This window comes from Pelophylax lessonae, assembly GCF_965119305.1.
Source record: "Pelophylax lessonae genome assembly, chromosome: 7".
NCBI classification, from domain to species: domain Eukaryota; kingdom Metazoa; phylum Chordata; class Amphibia; order Anura; family Ranidae; genus Pelophylax; species Pelophylax lessonae.
In genome coordinates this window covers 196864207-196882186 of record NC_138774.1, presented here as the reverse complement: position 1 = coordinate 196882186, position 17980 = coordinate 196864207, and the positions used below count along the sequence as shown (strand labels likewise).

At 42.1% G+C, this 17980-nt stretch overlaps 1 protein-coding gene across 1 annotated transcript in view; it reads left to right on the top strand.

Moving 5' to 3' along the window:
- The window catches only part of LOC309560568 (uncharacterized protein), a gene marked incomplete at its 3' end in the record, with an annotated part of 405804 nt that overhangs the window by 365400 nt on the left and 22424 nt on the right, over positions 1-17980 (top strand). Inside the window, exons 33-34 of the mRNA XM_082264193.1 lie at positions 891-944; positions 13636-13689. Coding sequence (XP_082120319.1) covers positions 891-944; positions 13636-13689 — 108 coding nt within the window. The remainder of the gene's footprint in view (positions 1-890; positions 945-13635; positions 13690-17980) is intronic.

Sequence of the window (17980 nt, the reverse complement as noted above, 5' to 3'; positions counted from 1 at the left end):
AAGATTGATGTAGGCTATAGCTGTGGTATTTTCCGATTGAACCCAGACCATATAACCTGTCAGAAAGGGGTTTGAGTAAAGTGACAGCAGACAAACTGCTCATAACTCTAGAATGTTAATTGAAATATTTTATTCTTCCTGAGAATAACAACCCTGAATAGACAGATAGTTCAGAACTCCGACCAAATCACACTGCGTTTCACCGTTGGCACATAGTAAAAAAGAATTCCAAGTCCCCTTGTGGTGGGTGGTGTTGATCAGGTGCAGGAAAATGCCAGTCACCACAGAAAGGGGGAATAAGCCCTAAGTGAACTGAGCAGGATTGGTGTGGAAGGGGTTATAGCTTCTAGGGGGCTGGCCCTCTATTTTATTTGTGCCTAACCTTTTCTCTTGTAGGTGGCAGCAAAACCTAAGTTTCATACTATCAAGCTGTGTAATTCCGTAAATGATAGATAATAAATTTAATTGCTTAATGGATTCTAGAGGTCAGGATAACATCAGCAACCTAACATGTATTTTTTTTTTTTTTTTGTACAACAGTGTGTGTTTGAAATCAAAAACATACACTTTTATACCAGTATTCCTAAATATGTTAAAGTCAATGACAACTCTGCCAAAGTAGGATGGTTGTGAGGAATGAGTGCCTATGATAATTTCTTCCCCAGCATAAGTTAAATTCATTTTGATGACTTTGTACAAAGCGCAGTTATGATGACCAGTAACCAATAGCAAGCATTCAGAAATCAGCACACGAGTCATCCCACTCCATGCACTAAAATACAGTTGTTTTGAACAAATTGAACCACTCCATGGCAATGTGCACTTTTTTTACCTAAAACATTAAAATAAATAAAAATAATGTATGCCTTTTCCATTCTATGTTAATTTAGGGTCCTGCGGGTCGGCCAGGATTGGATGGAGAGCCAGGACCTCTGGGAGAAAGAGTAAGAGAGTCTAAAGCAGTTCTTTCTTTGATGCTTGAAATGTGGGTATATGCACAACAGGTGCAGCTATAAAGCTGCACACATGTGTAACTTGCAAACAGAAAACCTCAACTGAAAAAGCTGTGGCAAGAATATACCTCTGCTTTGCAAGTTAGAGCTTTATTGATTAAAGGCAGATTTTTATGTATATATATATATATATATATATATATATATATATATATATATATATATATACAGTATCTCACAAAATTGAGTACACCCCTCACATTTTTGTAAATATTTTATTATATGTCTTCATGTGACAACGCTGAAGAAATGACACTTTTCTACAATGTAAAGTAGTGAGTGTGCAGGTTGTATAACAGTGTAAATTTGCTGTACCCTCAAAATAACTCAACACACAACCATTAATGTCTAAACCGCTTGCAACAAAAGTGAGTACACCCTTAAGAGAAAATGTCCAAATTGGGCCCAATCAGCCATTTTCCCTCCCCGGTGTCATGTGACTCGTTAGTGTTACAAGGTTTCAGGTGTGAATGGGGAGCAGATGTGTTAAATTTTGGGTTATCGCTCTCACTCTCTCACTGGTCACTGGAGGATTTGATGGCCTCGGCTATAAGAAGATCGCCAAGACCCTGAAACTGAGCTGCAGCATGGTGGCCAAGATTATACAGCGGTTTACCAGGACAGGTTCCACTCAGAACAGGCTATGCCATGGGCAACCAAAGAAGTTACATGCACGTGCTCGGCGTCATATCAGAGATTGTCTTTAGGAAATAGACGTATGAGTGCAGCCAACATTGCTGCAGAGGTTGAAGGGGTGGGAGGTCAGCCTGTCAGTGCTCAGACAATACTCCAGACACTGCATCAAATTGGTCTGCATGACTGTTGTTCCAAAAGAAAGCCTCTTCTAAAGATGATAAGAAAGCCCGCAAACAGTTTGCAGAAGACAAGCAGACTAAGATTACTGGAACCATGTCCTGTGGTCTGATGAGACCAAAATAAACTAATTTGGTTTAGATGGTGTCAACCATGTGTGGTGGCAACCAGGTGAGGCGTACAAAGACAAGTGTGTCTTGCCTACAGTCAAGCATGGTGGTAGGAGTGTCATGGTCTGGGGCTTCATGAGTGCTGCTGACCTTGGAGGAGTTACAGTTCATTGAGGGAAACATGAATGCCAACATGTACTGTGACATACATACTGAAGTAGAGCATGATCCCATCACTTCAGAGATTGGGCCGCTGATTGATAACAACCCCAAACACACCTCAAAGGCTACCACTGCCTTGTTAAAGAAGCTGAGGGTAAAAGTGATGGACTGGCCAAGCATGTCTCCAGACCTAAACCCTCTGTGGGGCATCCTCAAACAAAAGGTGGAGGAGCGCAAGGTCTCTAACATCCACCAGCTTCGTGATGTCATCATGGAGGAGTGGAACTCCATGCTCAAGACGGTTAAGGCAGTGCTGGAAAATAGTGGTGGCCACACAAAATATTGACAATTTGGTCCCAATTTGGACATTTCCACTTAGGGGTGTACTCACTTTTGTTGCCAGCGATTTAGACATTAATGGCTGTGTGTTGAGTTATTTTGAGGGGACAGTAAATTTACACTGTTATACAAGCTGTACACTCACTACTTTACATTGTAGCAAAGTGTAATTTCTTCAGTGTTGTCACATGAAAAGATATAATAAAATATTTACAAAAATGTGAGGGGTGTACTCAATTTTGTGAGATACTGTATATATACACTGAACAAAATTAAAAAGGCAACTTTTGTTTTTGCCCCCATTTTTCATGAGCTGAACTCAAAGATCTAAGACTTTTTCTGTGTACACAAAAGGCCTATTTCTCTCAAATATTATTCACAAATCTGTCTAAATTTGTGTTAGTGAGCACTTCTCCTTTGCTGAGATAATCCATCCACCTCACAGAAGTGGAAAATCAAGATGCTGATTAGACAGCATGATTATTGCACATGTGTGCCTTAGGCTGGCCACAATAAAGGCCACTCTAAAATGTGCAGTTTTACTGTATTGGGGGGGGGGTCCAAAAACTATTCAGTATCTGGTGTGAACACCATTTGCCTCACGCAGTGCAACACATCTCCTTTGCATAGAGTTGATCAGGTTGTTGATTGTGGCCTGTGGAATGTTGGTCCACTCCTCTTCAATGGCTGTGCAAAGTTGCTGGATATTGGCAGGACCTGGAACACGCTGTCGTATACGCCAATCCAGAGCATCCCAAATATGCTCAATGGGTGTCCGGTGAGTATGCTGGCCATGCAAGTACTGGGATGTTTTCAGCTTCTAGGAATTGTGTACAGATCCTTGCAACATGGGGCTGTGCATTATCATGCTGCAACATGAGGTGATGGTCTTGGATGGTCGGCACAACAATGGGCCTCAGGATCTCCTCACGGTGCACTCCAATTGCCATCAATAAAATGCACCTGTGTTCGTTGTCCATAATATACGCCTGTCCATACCATTACCCCACTGCCACCATGGGCGTTGAAATCAGCAACCCTCTCACCCACACAATGCCATACACGCTGTTTGCCATCTGCCATGTACAGGGACAATCTCTAGCTCCACATCTATAATTTGGTAGTGGTAGTTTGCCTAGGGGTAGACTGAAAAAAGCTTGAAGAAAGGGAACTGGCCAGGGAGTGTGCTCTACTAGGTATAATATTTATACCCTCGCCCAAAATGTTGGACAAGGATTCATCCTCATACAAAAGTGGTAAGTATCTCCAAACTATATCCCCAATTTGGTGAAACTCCTGACTATAGGGAGTCACCAAGGCCGGTTTACTACCAAAATTGGTCCAGGGTTTATGAACCTTCCTTAAGAGATCCTCCCTATTCTTGGCTCTCGCTTTACCGTACCGCTTTTGCCTGTTCCAATGTCCATTTAGGATAACCCCGCCATCTAAACCTGTCATAAAGTAGGGCCGCTTCTTTATTAAAATCCGCATCATTGCTACAAATCCAACGAATGCGTATAAACTGTCCGATCGGTATACCTTTGATCACGTGTTTAGGGTGACTCGATTGTGCCATAAGGAGAGTATTTACAGCCAAGGGCTTTCTATAAAGTCTAGTGATAACCTGGTCTCTCTCCTCCATATGTCCCATAAACGTTAAATTGTTAGTATTCAGATTTAAAAGACAAAAAGGATTTGAGGTTACCCATCCTCCTATCGCAAATAAACAGGAGGTCATCTATGTAGCGAAGGAACGCATAGATGTAAGGTTTAAAAGGATTTCTTTCTCCATAGATGTGGTACTGCCCCAACCAACCCATAAATAGGTTGGAGAGTGAGGGCAAATACTTTGCCCCTATCGTGTCCCCACATCTGTGGAGATAGAAGGTGCCATCAAAAACAAAATAATTGTGTTTAAGCAGGTATTCTAGATTCTCCAAAACAAATTTTCGTTGTAGGACTGACAAATTCATAAGATAGTCCTAATGGAACGATATGGCTTCTATAGCCAAATTATGCAAAATACTGGAGTATAAAACTCGCAACGTCACATGTGACCCAGACATGATCCCAACTCCAAGAAACATCTTCCATAAGACTAAGTAGGTGATTAGTATCCTTTAGGTGACTGGGCAAGGAAATACTAGAGGTTGCAGTTGTGTATCTTACCACTGGCTCAACCTCTCATTCAGGAATCAGTTGGAGAAAGATATCATCATGGGGAAAAACGAAAAGGTGATGCAGTACAAATTGGATTATGAATCCAATAACGTTTACATGGGACAGAGTGCCCTTTTTTCCCAAGACAAGGGTCAGTTTTTCAGATACGGAATCGGAGTTCCTTGAGGACACCCTGGCGATATCCGTCTTAGATAATTCAGTTGATCAAACTGGAGGTTCAGGTACTGGCCAGGAAACAAGTAGTCCTGTCCCACCCCCCCCCCCCCCAAAAAAAAAAACAGGACATGCAGAGGAAAAACTAGATCGGGATGCAAGAGAGGCAGAAAAAGACAAGCAGAGGAGGCAGGAAGAGAAGGAGGGGCTTCCTATTCCCTCAGACCTCAGACACAGAAGAACCCCTAAATGTGTCGCAGAGAAGCCTCACTCCCAGTGAAACATCACTTTTGTCTAAAGGACTACATTTTTGTCCCTCACAGCACTCTGATCTTTTTGGGACTTTGTTGGATATTAGCTCCCTGGCGGTAATTCCGAGTGTGGCTCGGGGTAATTTTCAGTACCAAAAGCAGTAACCCCGAGCCAAGCTCAGGGTTAGACTGTAGTTTCCCTGTAGTGTCACTTACCTTGTCCCTATGATCCCCTGATGACCTCCTGCTTTGTCCTCTGGCCGCTGCCAGAATCCGTCTTCCAGTTTCCCTTCCCTGTGAGACCCGGCGATGCAGGGGGGCGGAACTGGCGGGAAATTCAAAAAAGTAAAGAAAACATGACATACACACAATACATTGTAATACGTTGTAATCTGTTAGGATTACATAACTGTGTGAAACCATTTCACCTCAGTTTGTCCTTAGTGCTTTGTCCAATGCCCTGCCTGCACTTTTACCGTTCTTTCTGCCTGGGAACTTGAGAACGTCCATGGCATCCAAAAAGCGTCCCTTTAGATCAAAAGCGGTTTTAGACCAGCTAGAAAACAGCAATAGTGAATTAGAATCACGTGCAGAATTGAGCGACAGTGATTCATGGGGAACTTCGTCCTCAGATACTGAAAGTGACGACAGCCCCGATTCTTTGACTGAGCTCAGTGATGTGCGAACTTGGTGCTCTATTCACTGTGGTAGTGAAAAGGATTCCCATTTACTGGAGCATCTGGTACCAAAGTGGATGTTGGACACGACAACCCCTTGGAATACTCACAATTATTTCTGACCGATGAGGTTACTGAAAAAATAGTTACTGAGACAAACCAGGTACAAAGAGCAACAATTAGCTACTCTGCAGTTTTCAAAAAGCTGAAAGTGGGAACCAGTGACCAAAGATGACCAAAGATGACATTTGGAAATTTCTGAACCTAATAATACTTCAGGGAGTGGTGGGAAAAACCCTGCAAATGTGGTATAGGACAACTAATACATTACTTGCCACTCCATTCTTTGGCACGGTCATATCAGAGTACAGATTTTCTCTGATCGTGAAATTTTTACACTTCGAAAACAACAAAGAATTTGATGAAACTACTCATCCTGCACAAAAACTAAAGAAAATTTTGGAAGTATCTCAAATGATTCTAAAGAATTTCCAACGGAGCTATGTGCCAGAAAGAGATATCAGCATAGATGAAAGTCTAAGGGCCTACAAGGGAAGGCTCAGCTGGGTACAATACTCAAAGAGAGCACGATTTGGCGTCAAATCCTACATGCTATGCGAATCGTCAACTGGCTATATTTGGAATTCAGTCATATACACTGGAAAAAGAACAAAATTCAATCCGAAATACAGCAATTATGGAATGGCAACATCTTCCGTTCTTTCATTTATTGAGCCCTTGCTAAATCAGGGCTATTGCCTGATAACAACCGACAACTTTTATACGTCTCTTGAACTTTGAGTTTCTTCTGCAAAACAAAACAGATGCCTATGAAACCGGCTAACTGGTGCTACATGACGCCGATGTTTGGCTATAAGAAGCTGAAGACTAGAGCCCCTTTCTAACCAAAGACACAACAAAGCTCTTAGTTAACTCCCTGGTCATCTCGCGCCTCGACTACTGCAATTCCCTTCTCATTGGCATACCTCTACACAGGCTATCCCCACTTCAATCCATCATGAATGCTGCCACCAGACTCATCCACCTTACCAATCGCTCAGTGTCCGTTGCTCCTCTCTGTCAAGCCCTCCACTGGCTTCTGCTCACCCAACAAATTAAATTCAAAATACTTACAACATCTTACAAAGCAATCCACAGCTTAGCCCCTAGCTACATCACTAGCATAGTCTCAAAATACCAACCTAATCGCTCTCTTCGTTCCTCTCAAAACCTCCTGCTCCCTAGCTCCCTCGTCACCTCCTCCCATGCCCGCCTCTAGGACTTTTCCAGAGCCTCTCCAATCCTATGGAACTCCTTACCCTTATCTGTCCGATTATCTCCTACTCTATTAGCTTTTAGGCGATCTCTGAAAACCCTCCTTTTCAGAGAAGCCTATCCTACCCACACCTAACAAATATACCTCCATTTTCTCCATCAGCCCATCCCCCACGGCTATTGCCTTTTGTTTCACTTGACCCTCCCTTCTAGATTGTAAGCTCTAACGAGCAGGGCCCTCTAGTTCCTACTGTTTTGAATTGTATTGTAACTGTATTGTCTTCCCTCAAATTGTAAAGCGCTGCGCAAACTGTTGGCGCTATATAAATCCTGTATAATAATAATAATAATAATAGAGAAATGGTTGCCTGGCAGAAAGGCAAAATGATGGCACTGAGATGGTGTGACAAGAAAGATGTGTGCCTAATGAGTACAATTCATGATACCTCCACTGTTATGGTACACACAAAAGGTGGGAAAGAAATCATGAAGCCACAAGTATTGATAGACTACAATAACACCATGGGAGGTGTCGACAGAGCCGACCAAGCAATGACATTCTACCCAGCAATGAGAAAAAAGCAAAAGATGTCACCATCAGAAAGCATTATTTGGGCTCTGAGGGTGACACTGGGGACAGTATAGAGGCTTTATCTGACTGTACTGTTTCTAATACTTTTTCTTTTCAGGAACATTGTATAGCTAAGGACAGATTTGGCAGAAGAAGGAGCACATATTTCTTTGTTAGTTTGAAACTGTGAATGTCGGCTTGCAAAAGGTTAATGATAGAACCCAATCAGACTTTTATCCCATTCAATCACGCACATCTGGAATGGACAGATTCCAGAAGTGGAAGGATCCTATTGGATCTTGTTCAATTCGCCACAGCCAGCCATTCCTCCTTTGATTTAAATGATAACTTTATGCCACAGGAAAGAGTGGCCTTAACCACTTGCCGACCGCCGCCCGACTATATACGGCGGCAGTCAGCCCCTCCCAGGCAAAGTGACGTACCGGTACGTCACTAGCCTGGGAGCGAATAGGGGGCGAGCGTGCGCCGCCGGAGGCGCGCTCCCGCTCGTACCCGACGAAGCCGGCGCATGTGACCGGCGGACCCGATGGTAGAGAGGGAGAAAGGCAGGCGTCTAATGTAAACAAAGCCGCCTGTCATTCTCCCCTGTGTAAAAGCACAGATCACTCGGTCCTGCTATGTAGGACCGTTGATCTGTGCTGTTACACCACTAGCCACATCCAATGACAGTTAGAAACACGCCCCTAGGGACACACTTAACCCCTCCCTCTCCAATAAAGTTAACCCCTTCCCACCCAGTGTAATTTTTATTAACACAAAAGATGAAATCGCACTTACATTGTCAAGCACTTGAGCAGTGCGGACTTTCTGGGCATTACAACACTTCCTGCAACCTCCGGCAATCAGCGTGATGACGTGCAGGCTCCTCCCCCGTACGCGTTTCGTCATAGACTTCGTCAGCGGGGAACAATGCTTGACAATGTAAGTGCGATTTCATCTTTTGTGTGAAACACAAACGCATGAATTATAATCAAATCAATAATATAATTTTATTATATAATATATAATATATATAATAAAATTATATTATTGATTAGATTATAATTCATGCGTTATATATATATATATATATATATGTGTGTGTGTGTGTATATATATATATATATATGTGTGTGTGTGTGTATATATATATATATATATATAACGCATGAATTATAATCAAATCAATAATATAATTTTATATATATATATATATATATATATATATATATATATATGTATATATATATATATATATATATACATATACATATATATACATATATATATATATATGCATATATATATATATATATATATATATATGTATATGTGTGTATATATATATATATATATATATGCATATATATATATAATATAAAATGTGTTTGTGTTTTGTGCAACGTTTTTTTTTTTTTTTTAATTTCCCTCCCTAGTTCCGCTCCCATGCAGCATTGCTGCTGCAGGGAACGGAACTAGGAAGTCCTCCTACCGACAGACGAGCGGCGGAGATCTCGGCTGGCGGTCACAGCAATGAGAGCTCATCGCTGGATCGCCAGGATAAGGTAAGACACTCCGCTGCGCTGTCTGCATAGCTCTGCCCATTCACCCCGAGCGTGACTCGGGGATACCGATAATAGCAGGAAATTCCTACCCCGAGTCACGCTCGGGTTTACCGCTAGCGTGGTTAATAAATAGCCTTTATAAAGACAGAGAGCACTAGATCTCCTTTTATATTTTTTACACCGGATGCCTTATATGTCTGAAGAGAGTATCTGGAGGCGGTGATAGGAGAGCTTACCAGGTGACTGTGATTTACCCAAAACGTGTTTGACTCTCAGGAGTCTGTCTCTGAGGTGAGCTGCTAACCTTACACTTGGCAATAGGATCACTTGGATTGAAGCATGCAGCACCTTTGATCACACTCACAGATGAAGATTTCAGTTATTACTGTGTCACTTTATTTTCACTGTGTATTGGGACTTTATATTATCACGGTTCACTTTTTTTTTTTATATCATATCTTTGTTTGGAGAAGATTCTTGGTCACTTTATCAATATATTTATATATTAATTAATTTATTTATCACATAGCGATTGTTTTTATTCACTTAGCGCAGCAATATTATTTATTCAGCTTTCATTGGTGTTTTTGTGTTTGCTGATTATTTTATTTTATTAGATGGACAACTACAACCTCTAGCATGTTCCTTGCCCAGTCACCTAAAGGATACTAATCACCTACTTAGTCTTATGAAAAATGTTTCTTCGGGATCATGTCTGGGTCACATGTGACATTGCGAGTTTGTGCTCAAGTATTCTGCATAATTTGGCTATAGAAGCCATACCGTTCTATTTGGATTGTCTTACAGATTTGTCAGTCTTACGGCAAAATTTTTTTTAGAGATTCTATAATACCTACTTACACACAATTATTTCATTTTTGATGGCACCTTCCATCTCCAGAGATGTGGGGCCGCGATGGGGGGAAAGTATTCGCCCTCACTCGCCAACCTATTTATGGGTTGGTTGGAGCGGTCCAACATCTATGGAGATAGAAATCCTTTTAGACCTTACATCCATGTGTTCCATTGCTACATAGATGACCTCCTGTTTATGTGTGATAGAAGGATGGATAACTGTCAAGGTCTTACCTTGCCTTCCTGTTGGCAGCCATCTTGGACATGTGCAGACTGCTGTCTCTTATAAACTCTGTTTGCATCATCACTTGTCTGCTGCCTGGGCGTCGCTCAGGGATGATGTTGCACACCTGACTATATATATCACCTGATGGCTTTCAGACCTTGCCCTTGCATTTGTGCTCCAAGGTGCATCACTGCTAGCAGTCCTCTGGTCTCTGTGATTTCTCCGTGCATGACTTGGCTTGGCTGACGACCTTCCTGGCTCTTGATTCCGCACCGGCAGATGACCTTGCATCGGTTGACAACCCGACTTTGGCAGACTACCCACTTCTGGACTCGATCTCGGCTTGGATAACTACCCATTTCCGGACTCGATCCCGGCTTGGATGACTACCCGCTTCCGAACTTGACCCCGGCTGTTCTTGATTTTGCTTCCCTCTCTTGCTGTGCGATTATTATTGTTGCATTAATAAATTTATTTATTTTACTTGCATTTTTGTGTGGTCTGGTTTCCTGGCACCCTAACAATAATCTCAAATCCTTTTTGTTTTTTTTTTATTTTTGAATACTAACAATTTAACATTTACAGGACATTTGGGGGAGAGAGAGATCCCATTTCTGCATGTCCTCTTAGTAGCATCTGGAGACAAGGTTATCACTAGACTTTATAGAAAGCCCTTGGCTGGAAATACTCTCCTAATGGCACAATTGAGTCACCCTAAACACGTGATCAAAGGTATACTGGTCAGAGAGTTTATACGCATCCATTGGATCTGTAGCGATGTAGCAGATTTGATAAAGAAGTGGGCCTACTTTATGACCGGTTTAGATGGGGGGGTTATCCTAAATAGACATTGGAACATGCCTATGGTATAGCGAGAGCCAAAAATAGGGAAGGTTCATAAAACCCGGACCAATTTTGTAAGTAAACCAGCCTTGGTGACTCCCTATAGTCAGGAGTTTCACAAAACTGGGGATATAGTTAGGAGATATTTACCACTTTTGTATTAGGATGAATCCTTTGTCCAACATTTTGGGCAATGGTATAAATATTATACCTAGTAGAGCACACTCTCTGGCCAGTTCCCTTTCTTCAAGCTTTTTTCAGTCTGCCCCTAGGCATACTACAACCTGGTTACACTTCAAAGGAAATTATAGATGTAGAGCCAGAGATTGTATCTGTTGTCCACATGTTCTTGGAGGGCAGGTTGTATCTTTAAGTAATAACAACAAATCCATAGAGTTGAAACATTTCTTCAGCTTCAATACCAAGTATGTTTTGTATGTCATTACATGCAAAACTGGTAAGGTACAATATGTGGGACACACCACTCGGAGGCTTCAAGATCGTTTTCAAGAGCACCTTAACGATATTAGGACCAATAAGTCAACCAATGTGGCTAGACACTTTATTGGATATCATGGTGGGGATATTAATCTGGTCTCTGTATAGGTTGTAGAAAAAGTGAAACCTCCCATTAGAGGAGGTGATTTGTTTAGGTTGTTGTGTAGGAGAGAGGTGCAGTGGGTTTTTTATTTGCATACTCCTATCCTGTTTGGGTTGAACTTTGAGTGGGACGTTTCTCATTATTATTCTCATTATTATGAATGAATGTGGTATAGGTTCTTTTGCACCTCCCTCCTTCCTCTTCTGTATCATGTTTGGGTATACATGGGATGCCCCATTTCCCTGTTGAGGATATCTGTAATTTTTATTTATTGGCTTCCCAAACTATGGATTTGGTTAGGATATCTCTAACTTCATATGGGAATCTTGAATATCATCCTATATGGTTTTTGCCTTATCGTGTCTTTAAGAGATTAGAATACAAAATAAAAATATTTTCTTTGGATATCTGTGGATATGTTGGTATCAATGTACATATACCATCTAGGCAAGGATATCCAGAGACTCGCCTTTAGTGTTGTGATTTTGAGTGACTAGCAAATGATGTCACAGTATCACAAATGTTATATTGAAAGTTTATTTAGGTCTTTACATGTATACGCACGCATGCTCAGAGATGAAAGAACCCAAAGAAAGCAATCCAACACATGACATCACTTCTGAAGTATAATTCTGTCGGTCGACAAAATTCCAGTGCAGTCTAGAGCACATTCCAACCAACAAAACACAACTCTGGACAAAACGGACGACCAGTCGGGGGAAATTAATTGCGTGTGTACTAGGCTTTACTCTTCTCTGCTTTGGAATAGGTATAAAATTAACTCCTATACTAAGGCTGACCATTCATGGATCAAAATTCAACCGGTACAGCATCGACGTACATACAACCACCCTGTTGGATTTGTGCTGCTTGATCAGCACTGCTGGATAGCCAGCAGCGCTGATCAGTGTGTTCTGAAGGCAGGGAGGTCTCCCCACTGTCAGAATACAAAAGCTTAGCGGGGAGTAATCCCCCATCCACCTCGAATGTGTGGATGGGGAAATTGAGTCAACCCACTGGTTTAACAAAGAAAAGAATCATCTGTGGGCTGCTTAAGGTAATAGAATGTGGCCTTCCACTTTGGAGGTCAGGATGACATGCCACATGTATACTTGGTAGGACATCTCCTGGACTATGCCTAGAAAAGGTATCTAATTGTTAATAATTACTAATTATTAGGGTTCTCCAGATGCTGGTGTCTCGTTAGGGACCTCTGTTCTGCAGATGCTGGTGTCTCATATCTACCGGACTATTAGGATGTGGCTGGAGACCAACATCAAATCTTCCTACAAGAAAAGTTGAACATATTTTTTCCTGCTAGTTTTGCATTTGGAAAATACCAAAACACAGACATGGGTTAATAGTGATTCCAATTTGCATATCATGGCTACTTTTTTCATTGCTTGCAATTTACTATTATATAGCAGAAACAGAACCTTGGTAGTCAATTAGGGAATGCTTCCATCTTGAAGCATGGAATCTGTATATTGTGTATCCAAATGCTTCGTTTTGGATGGAGTAGGGTATGATTTTTTATATTTTACACTCTTTATTCAATTTTTTTTATCTCTTTTCCGTTTTTTTTTAAATCATAACTAAAGATAACAGTCTTGCTAAAGAAGGACAAAAATATGTACCTTTTTTTAAATAAAAAGGTTCTAGGCTCCTTCAGTGCTGGGCCTGGTCACATGTCTGAAGGCCTGTACACAGGGTTTTGTGATTGCTCATAAAGGGGCATAATCAGAGTGCAGATCAATTGATCCTCCCCTTCATCAGAGAATATATAATGAAATGGGCATAAAGCTGAATGGAGTCTAAAACATTATTTTCTCCAGGAAAGATTAGTTGTTCGCCTCCTATTTCTCTCATATCTCTTTAGTTTTTCCATTCCAGGTCCCAGCTACATACTTAAAATTTTACATAACATTCTGCTGACCTTTGATTGAATTGTTTGACATTGCTTTGAACGAAACACATGATTACATGTCTCTGTCTTGCAGGGCTTTACTGGAAAACAAGGGCCTGAAGGACAGCAGGGACCTGTGGGCATGTATGTAAGTATGTTAAATTCATCTTTATAATTTACACATTTTGTGGAATAGAGTAGCTTAACCAGTTCTGGACCGGAAGGATTTGCCCCCTTAATGACCAGGCCATTTTTTTGTGATTCGGCAAATTGCACTGTACTGAAATAAAATTGATGACCTTTTTTTCCCCACAAATAGAGCTTTCTTTTGGGGGTATTTGATCACCTGAGCGATTTTTTAATTTTTGGTGCTGTGAACAAAAAAAGAGCGACAATTCTGAAAAAAAAAACCATATAAACAATATTTTTCACATTCTGCTATATAACATTCCCCCAAAAAAATTTAAAAATCACATTTTTTCATCCTTCTAGGCCAATTTTTATTCTGCTACATATTTTTGGAAAAGAAAAAAAAAACAATAAGTGTATTTTGTTTGGTTTGCGCAAAAGTTAGCGTATCTACAAACTAGGGGAAAGATTTATGTCATTTATATATATTTTTTTTTTTTACTAGTAATGCCGGCGATCTGCGATTTTTAGCCGGACTGCGACATTGCGGCGGACAGATTGGACCCCTAACTGACCTTTTTGACACTTTTGGGGAGACCAGTGACATTACTACAGTAATCAGTGCTAAAAATATGCACTGTTACTGTAATAATGACAGAGAAGGGGTTAATCTAGTGGGTGATCAAAAGGTTAAATGTGAGCCTAGGGGAGTGTATACTAACTGTGGGAGGAGGGGCTTATGAAATGACCATAGAGACCTGGGATCCTATATAGAAGGATCACAGGCGCTCTGTGATCATTTCAGAGAGAACAACAGCTGATCGTTCTCCTCTCTCAGCGGGGAGCGATCGCGGGTGGTCAGCGGCAATGGTACTACGTCGGTTTGCGCAGCCGAGCCAGCCTGCCGCAGTAAAACTGTGGCGGGCGGTCGGCAAGTGGTTTCTTTTTTTTTTACAAATCAGTGAGTTTATTGGAAAAAAAGAAAAAAAAAATTAAAACAAGTTTTACAACAATAAACATAGAAATTCAACAGATGTCATCAAGGACCATGCATGTAGGTACAGTTTAAGCAAGGCACTTCAGTTGGGCACAGTGGTTAACATTACTTGCACAGAGCACACATAAAGTAGAATCTGCTACTTGCGGGGGTCACAGTCATGGGCAGGAGGCGTCTCAGCTCCCCGTGTCCGGGCTCTGGACCCACCTATCCCATATCTTAGTGAATTTGGCTGGATTTCCCCTGTTCTTATACATGAGTTTATGGTACGGTAGGACCACATTGACTTCAGCCTTCCAGGCACCGAAAGTGGGCGGGGAATCCCGCATCCACCCTCGGGCGATCAGCTTTCGAGCTATGAACAATGTGGTCTGGAGAAAAATAAGTTTGCTTTTGTCCATATCCTCATCTGGGTATATACCCAGCAGGCACTGTTTGGGGACCAGCTGTACCGGGGAGCCCATCTTGTCGTGAAGGAAAGTAACGATTTGTTTCCAGTACCCCTGGAGCTGAGGACAACTCCAGAGGAGGTGGAAAAAGGTGCCCACAGCCAACCGGCACATTGGGCAACTGGGTGACACTTCAGGCCTGTAGCTCTGGAGGCCGATGGGGGTTAGATATGCCCGGTGGAGAATGAAAAGTTGGGTGAGTCGGTCCGACAGTCTGGGAGACACAGTTTTGCACGACCCCAGAGCATCATCCCATTCATCATCTTCTATAGTCCCTATATCTGCCTCCCAGGGGGTTTTAGCTGCATAGGCGAGCGCCGTGGAACTAGGAATGTGGAGTTCAGCGTACAAGATGGAAATCAAGTGTTGGGGGTCGGTACTCTTAAGGAATTCTATCATAGAGGGGGTCTCCAGAGGGTGGGGAGGGGTCGGGAATTGGGCCCTAAACGCATGTCTAAGCTGGCAGTATCGGAAAAGCATGGAGGCTGGGAGGTCAAAGGTGGAGCTCAGGTCAGCGAATGTGCGTAAGGTCGTCTCATGCAGCAAGTGTGAGAGGGAGTGAATCCCTTTACTACACCAGAGCTCAGGGTCCGGCACAGACACGAACTCCGCCAGAGTCGCATTGTGCCAGAGGGGGGTATGAGTGTGTAGGGCTGGGTACTGCATCTTAGTCATAACCACCTCCCAGACCCTGCCATAATGATACAGCAAGGAGTCCGTCTCACCTGCAATCTCGGAGCCCCTCACCCCCCGAAGGATAACAGTCAGTGGTTCGTCAGTCATTTGGGACCACCTGGGGCACAGGAGCTGCAGAAAACGTGTCCTGTCGGTTTTATCTATGTGAAACAGGTGGGACAATTGGGCGGCTAGGTAGTAGAGGTTGAAATCCGGCAGGGCCACACCACCCAGATTTGAGGGATTTTTAAGTTTGCGCCAGGCAAGCTTGTGCCTGCTCTGGCCCCATACAAAAGCTTTAAGAAGGGATTCCATTTGTTTGAAATATTTTAACGGCAGGTATATCGGGGAGTGCCAGAGAATATAGAGTATTTTCGGGAGCAGGACCATTTTTACAAGATTCACCCTCCCCATAACACCTAGGGGGAGCCTTGCCCATATTTGGGTTTTGGCTTTGATCAGGTCATAAAGGGGTTGGACGTTATCCCGGATGTAATCGCGGGGGTCAGTCGTGACTATGACTCCCAGATATTTGATCTTCGATACTCGCTGTAGGGGTAAGGGTGAGGGGGACCGGGGCGGGGCGGGATGATCAACAGGCAGGATCTGGGACTTGTCCCAGTTCATCTGCAGACCGGAGTATCTGCCATATCGTTCTATCAATTGCAAGGCCGTGGTAAGAGAGGCGTCCGAGTCCGCCAAGTACAGCAACGTGTCGTCCGCATACATGCTAAGCTTTTCGGTCAGGGATCCCATACGCAGTCCTTCAATACCGGGGTGGTTACGGATAGCAATGGCTAGTGGTTCGGCCGCCAAGGCGTACAGTAAAGGAGAAAGTGGGCAGCCCTGTCTCGTCCCCCTGGTAAGCGGGAACGTTTCTGAGGTCCTGCCATTCGCAAGAATCTTGGCGACCGGAGCACTATACATCAAGCGGATCCACTTAATGAACCGCGGGCCAAACCCGAACCTCTCAAGGCATGCCCAGAGAAAGCTCCCGGCAAGTGGTTTCTAACAGTCTAATTAACAAGCGGAATATTATTTTAATTAGTGGCTTGCAGAAAGCACTAGTTACCATGATTCCTCAGTGATCCAGTTTCTAGTCATTCAAAAAGTATTAAACCCAAAACCAAAAATGTCATATATTGTAGTTTACCAACCATTAGATGTGGTGTCTGTATTCGTTTTCTTTATTTAGGCTTCTTTCACAAACCTCCTGTATTAGAGAGCCTACACTCTGGATTAAGGAGCATTTTACCACAGCAGAAGCCAAACACCAGCTAACACTTTATAAGCAGCTACAGCAAACAGTTTTTTTTTTTTTTACTTTTGGGATAAAGATTTTATATAAATAAATAAAAGCTGATCAATGTAAGCACCCCTGTAACAGCTACATTTGAAGGGCAGCTTACTTGCAAGATCACCAGGTGAAAATAAAAGAAAGAAAGCCTAAAAAAAAAAACCCCAGAAAACAAATGCAGCCATCACATCTAAGAATTGGTGAGCTGCAATAGAATCAATGTTTTTTTGTAGCAGAAATTAATATAAAACCCGGTCTTATTTTTGGGAAAACCCAGTATAAGACATAAATTACAGCTGCTACAATTAATCCTCAAGTTCAATTTGATACAAATTATATACAATGTAGTGCTCAAAAATAATACCCCAAATGTACAAAGTAATTTGAAGATGCGAAAAAGATGTAATAAAAATGTAAATATATATTATTCTTCTAGTCAAATCATTTTTTTTATCCCAAAAGTGACATAATGCAAGATTACATAATAATACAGTATAATATATATAAATTGTTTGTGTGTATGTGTATGTATATATATATATATATATATATATATATAAATATATTGTGAGGGATTAGCTCGGTGGTAGGCGTAGATGATCCCTTGGGGGGTGCGTTTTCACAAGAAGATAGCCGAGAAGTTTGGTTTATTAATGCATTTTTTCTTCACCAGACTGCGAGCGTCAAAACCAGCAAAATAAAATAAAAGACAAAATAAATCCTTGCCTCTGTGGGCGGCTACCTTCTCACACTGGAACCTACCTAAGAGTCTCTCCCCAACCTACTGTTGGGCAGACTTTCTTATCCTACAGCGGATACTCAACAGTCCATGTTTTATCTCTTCACACAGCACATGTTCATTTAACAGGTCCCTTTACTCTTCACTAGGGAT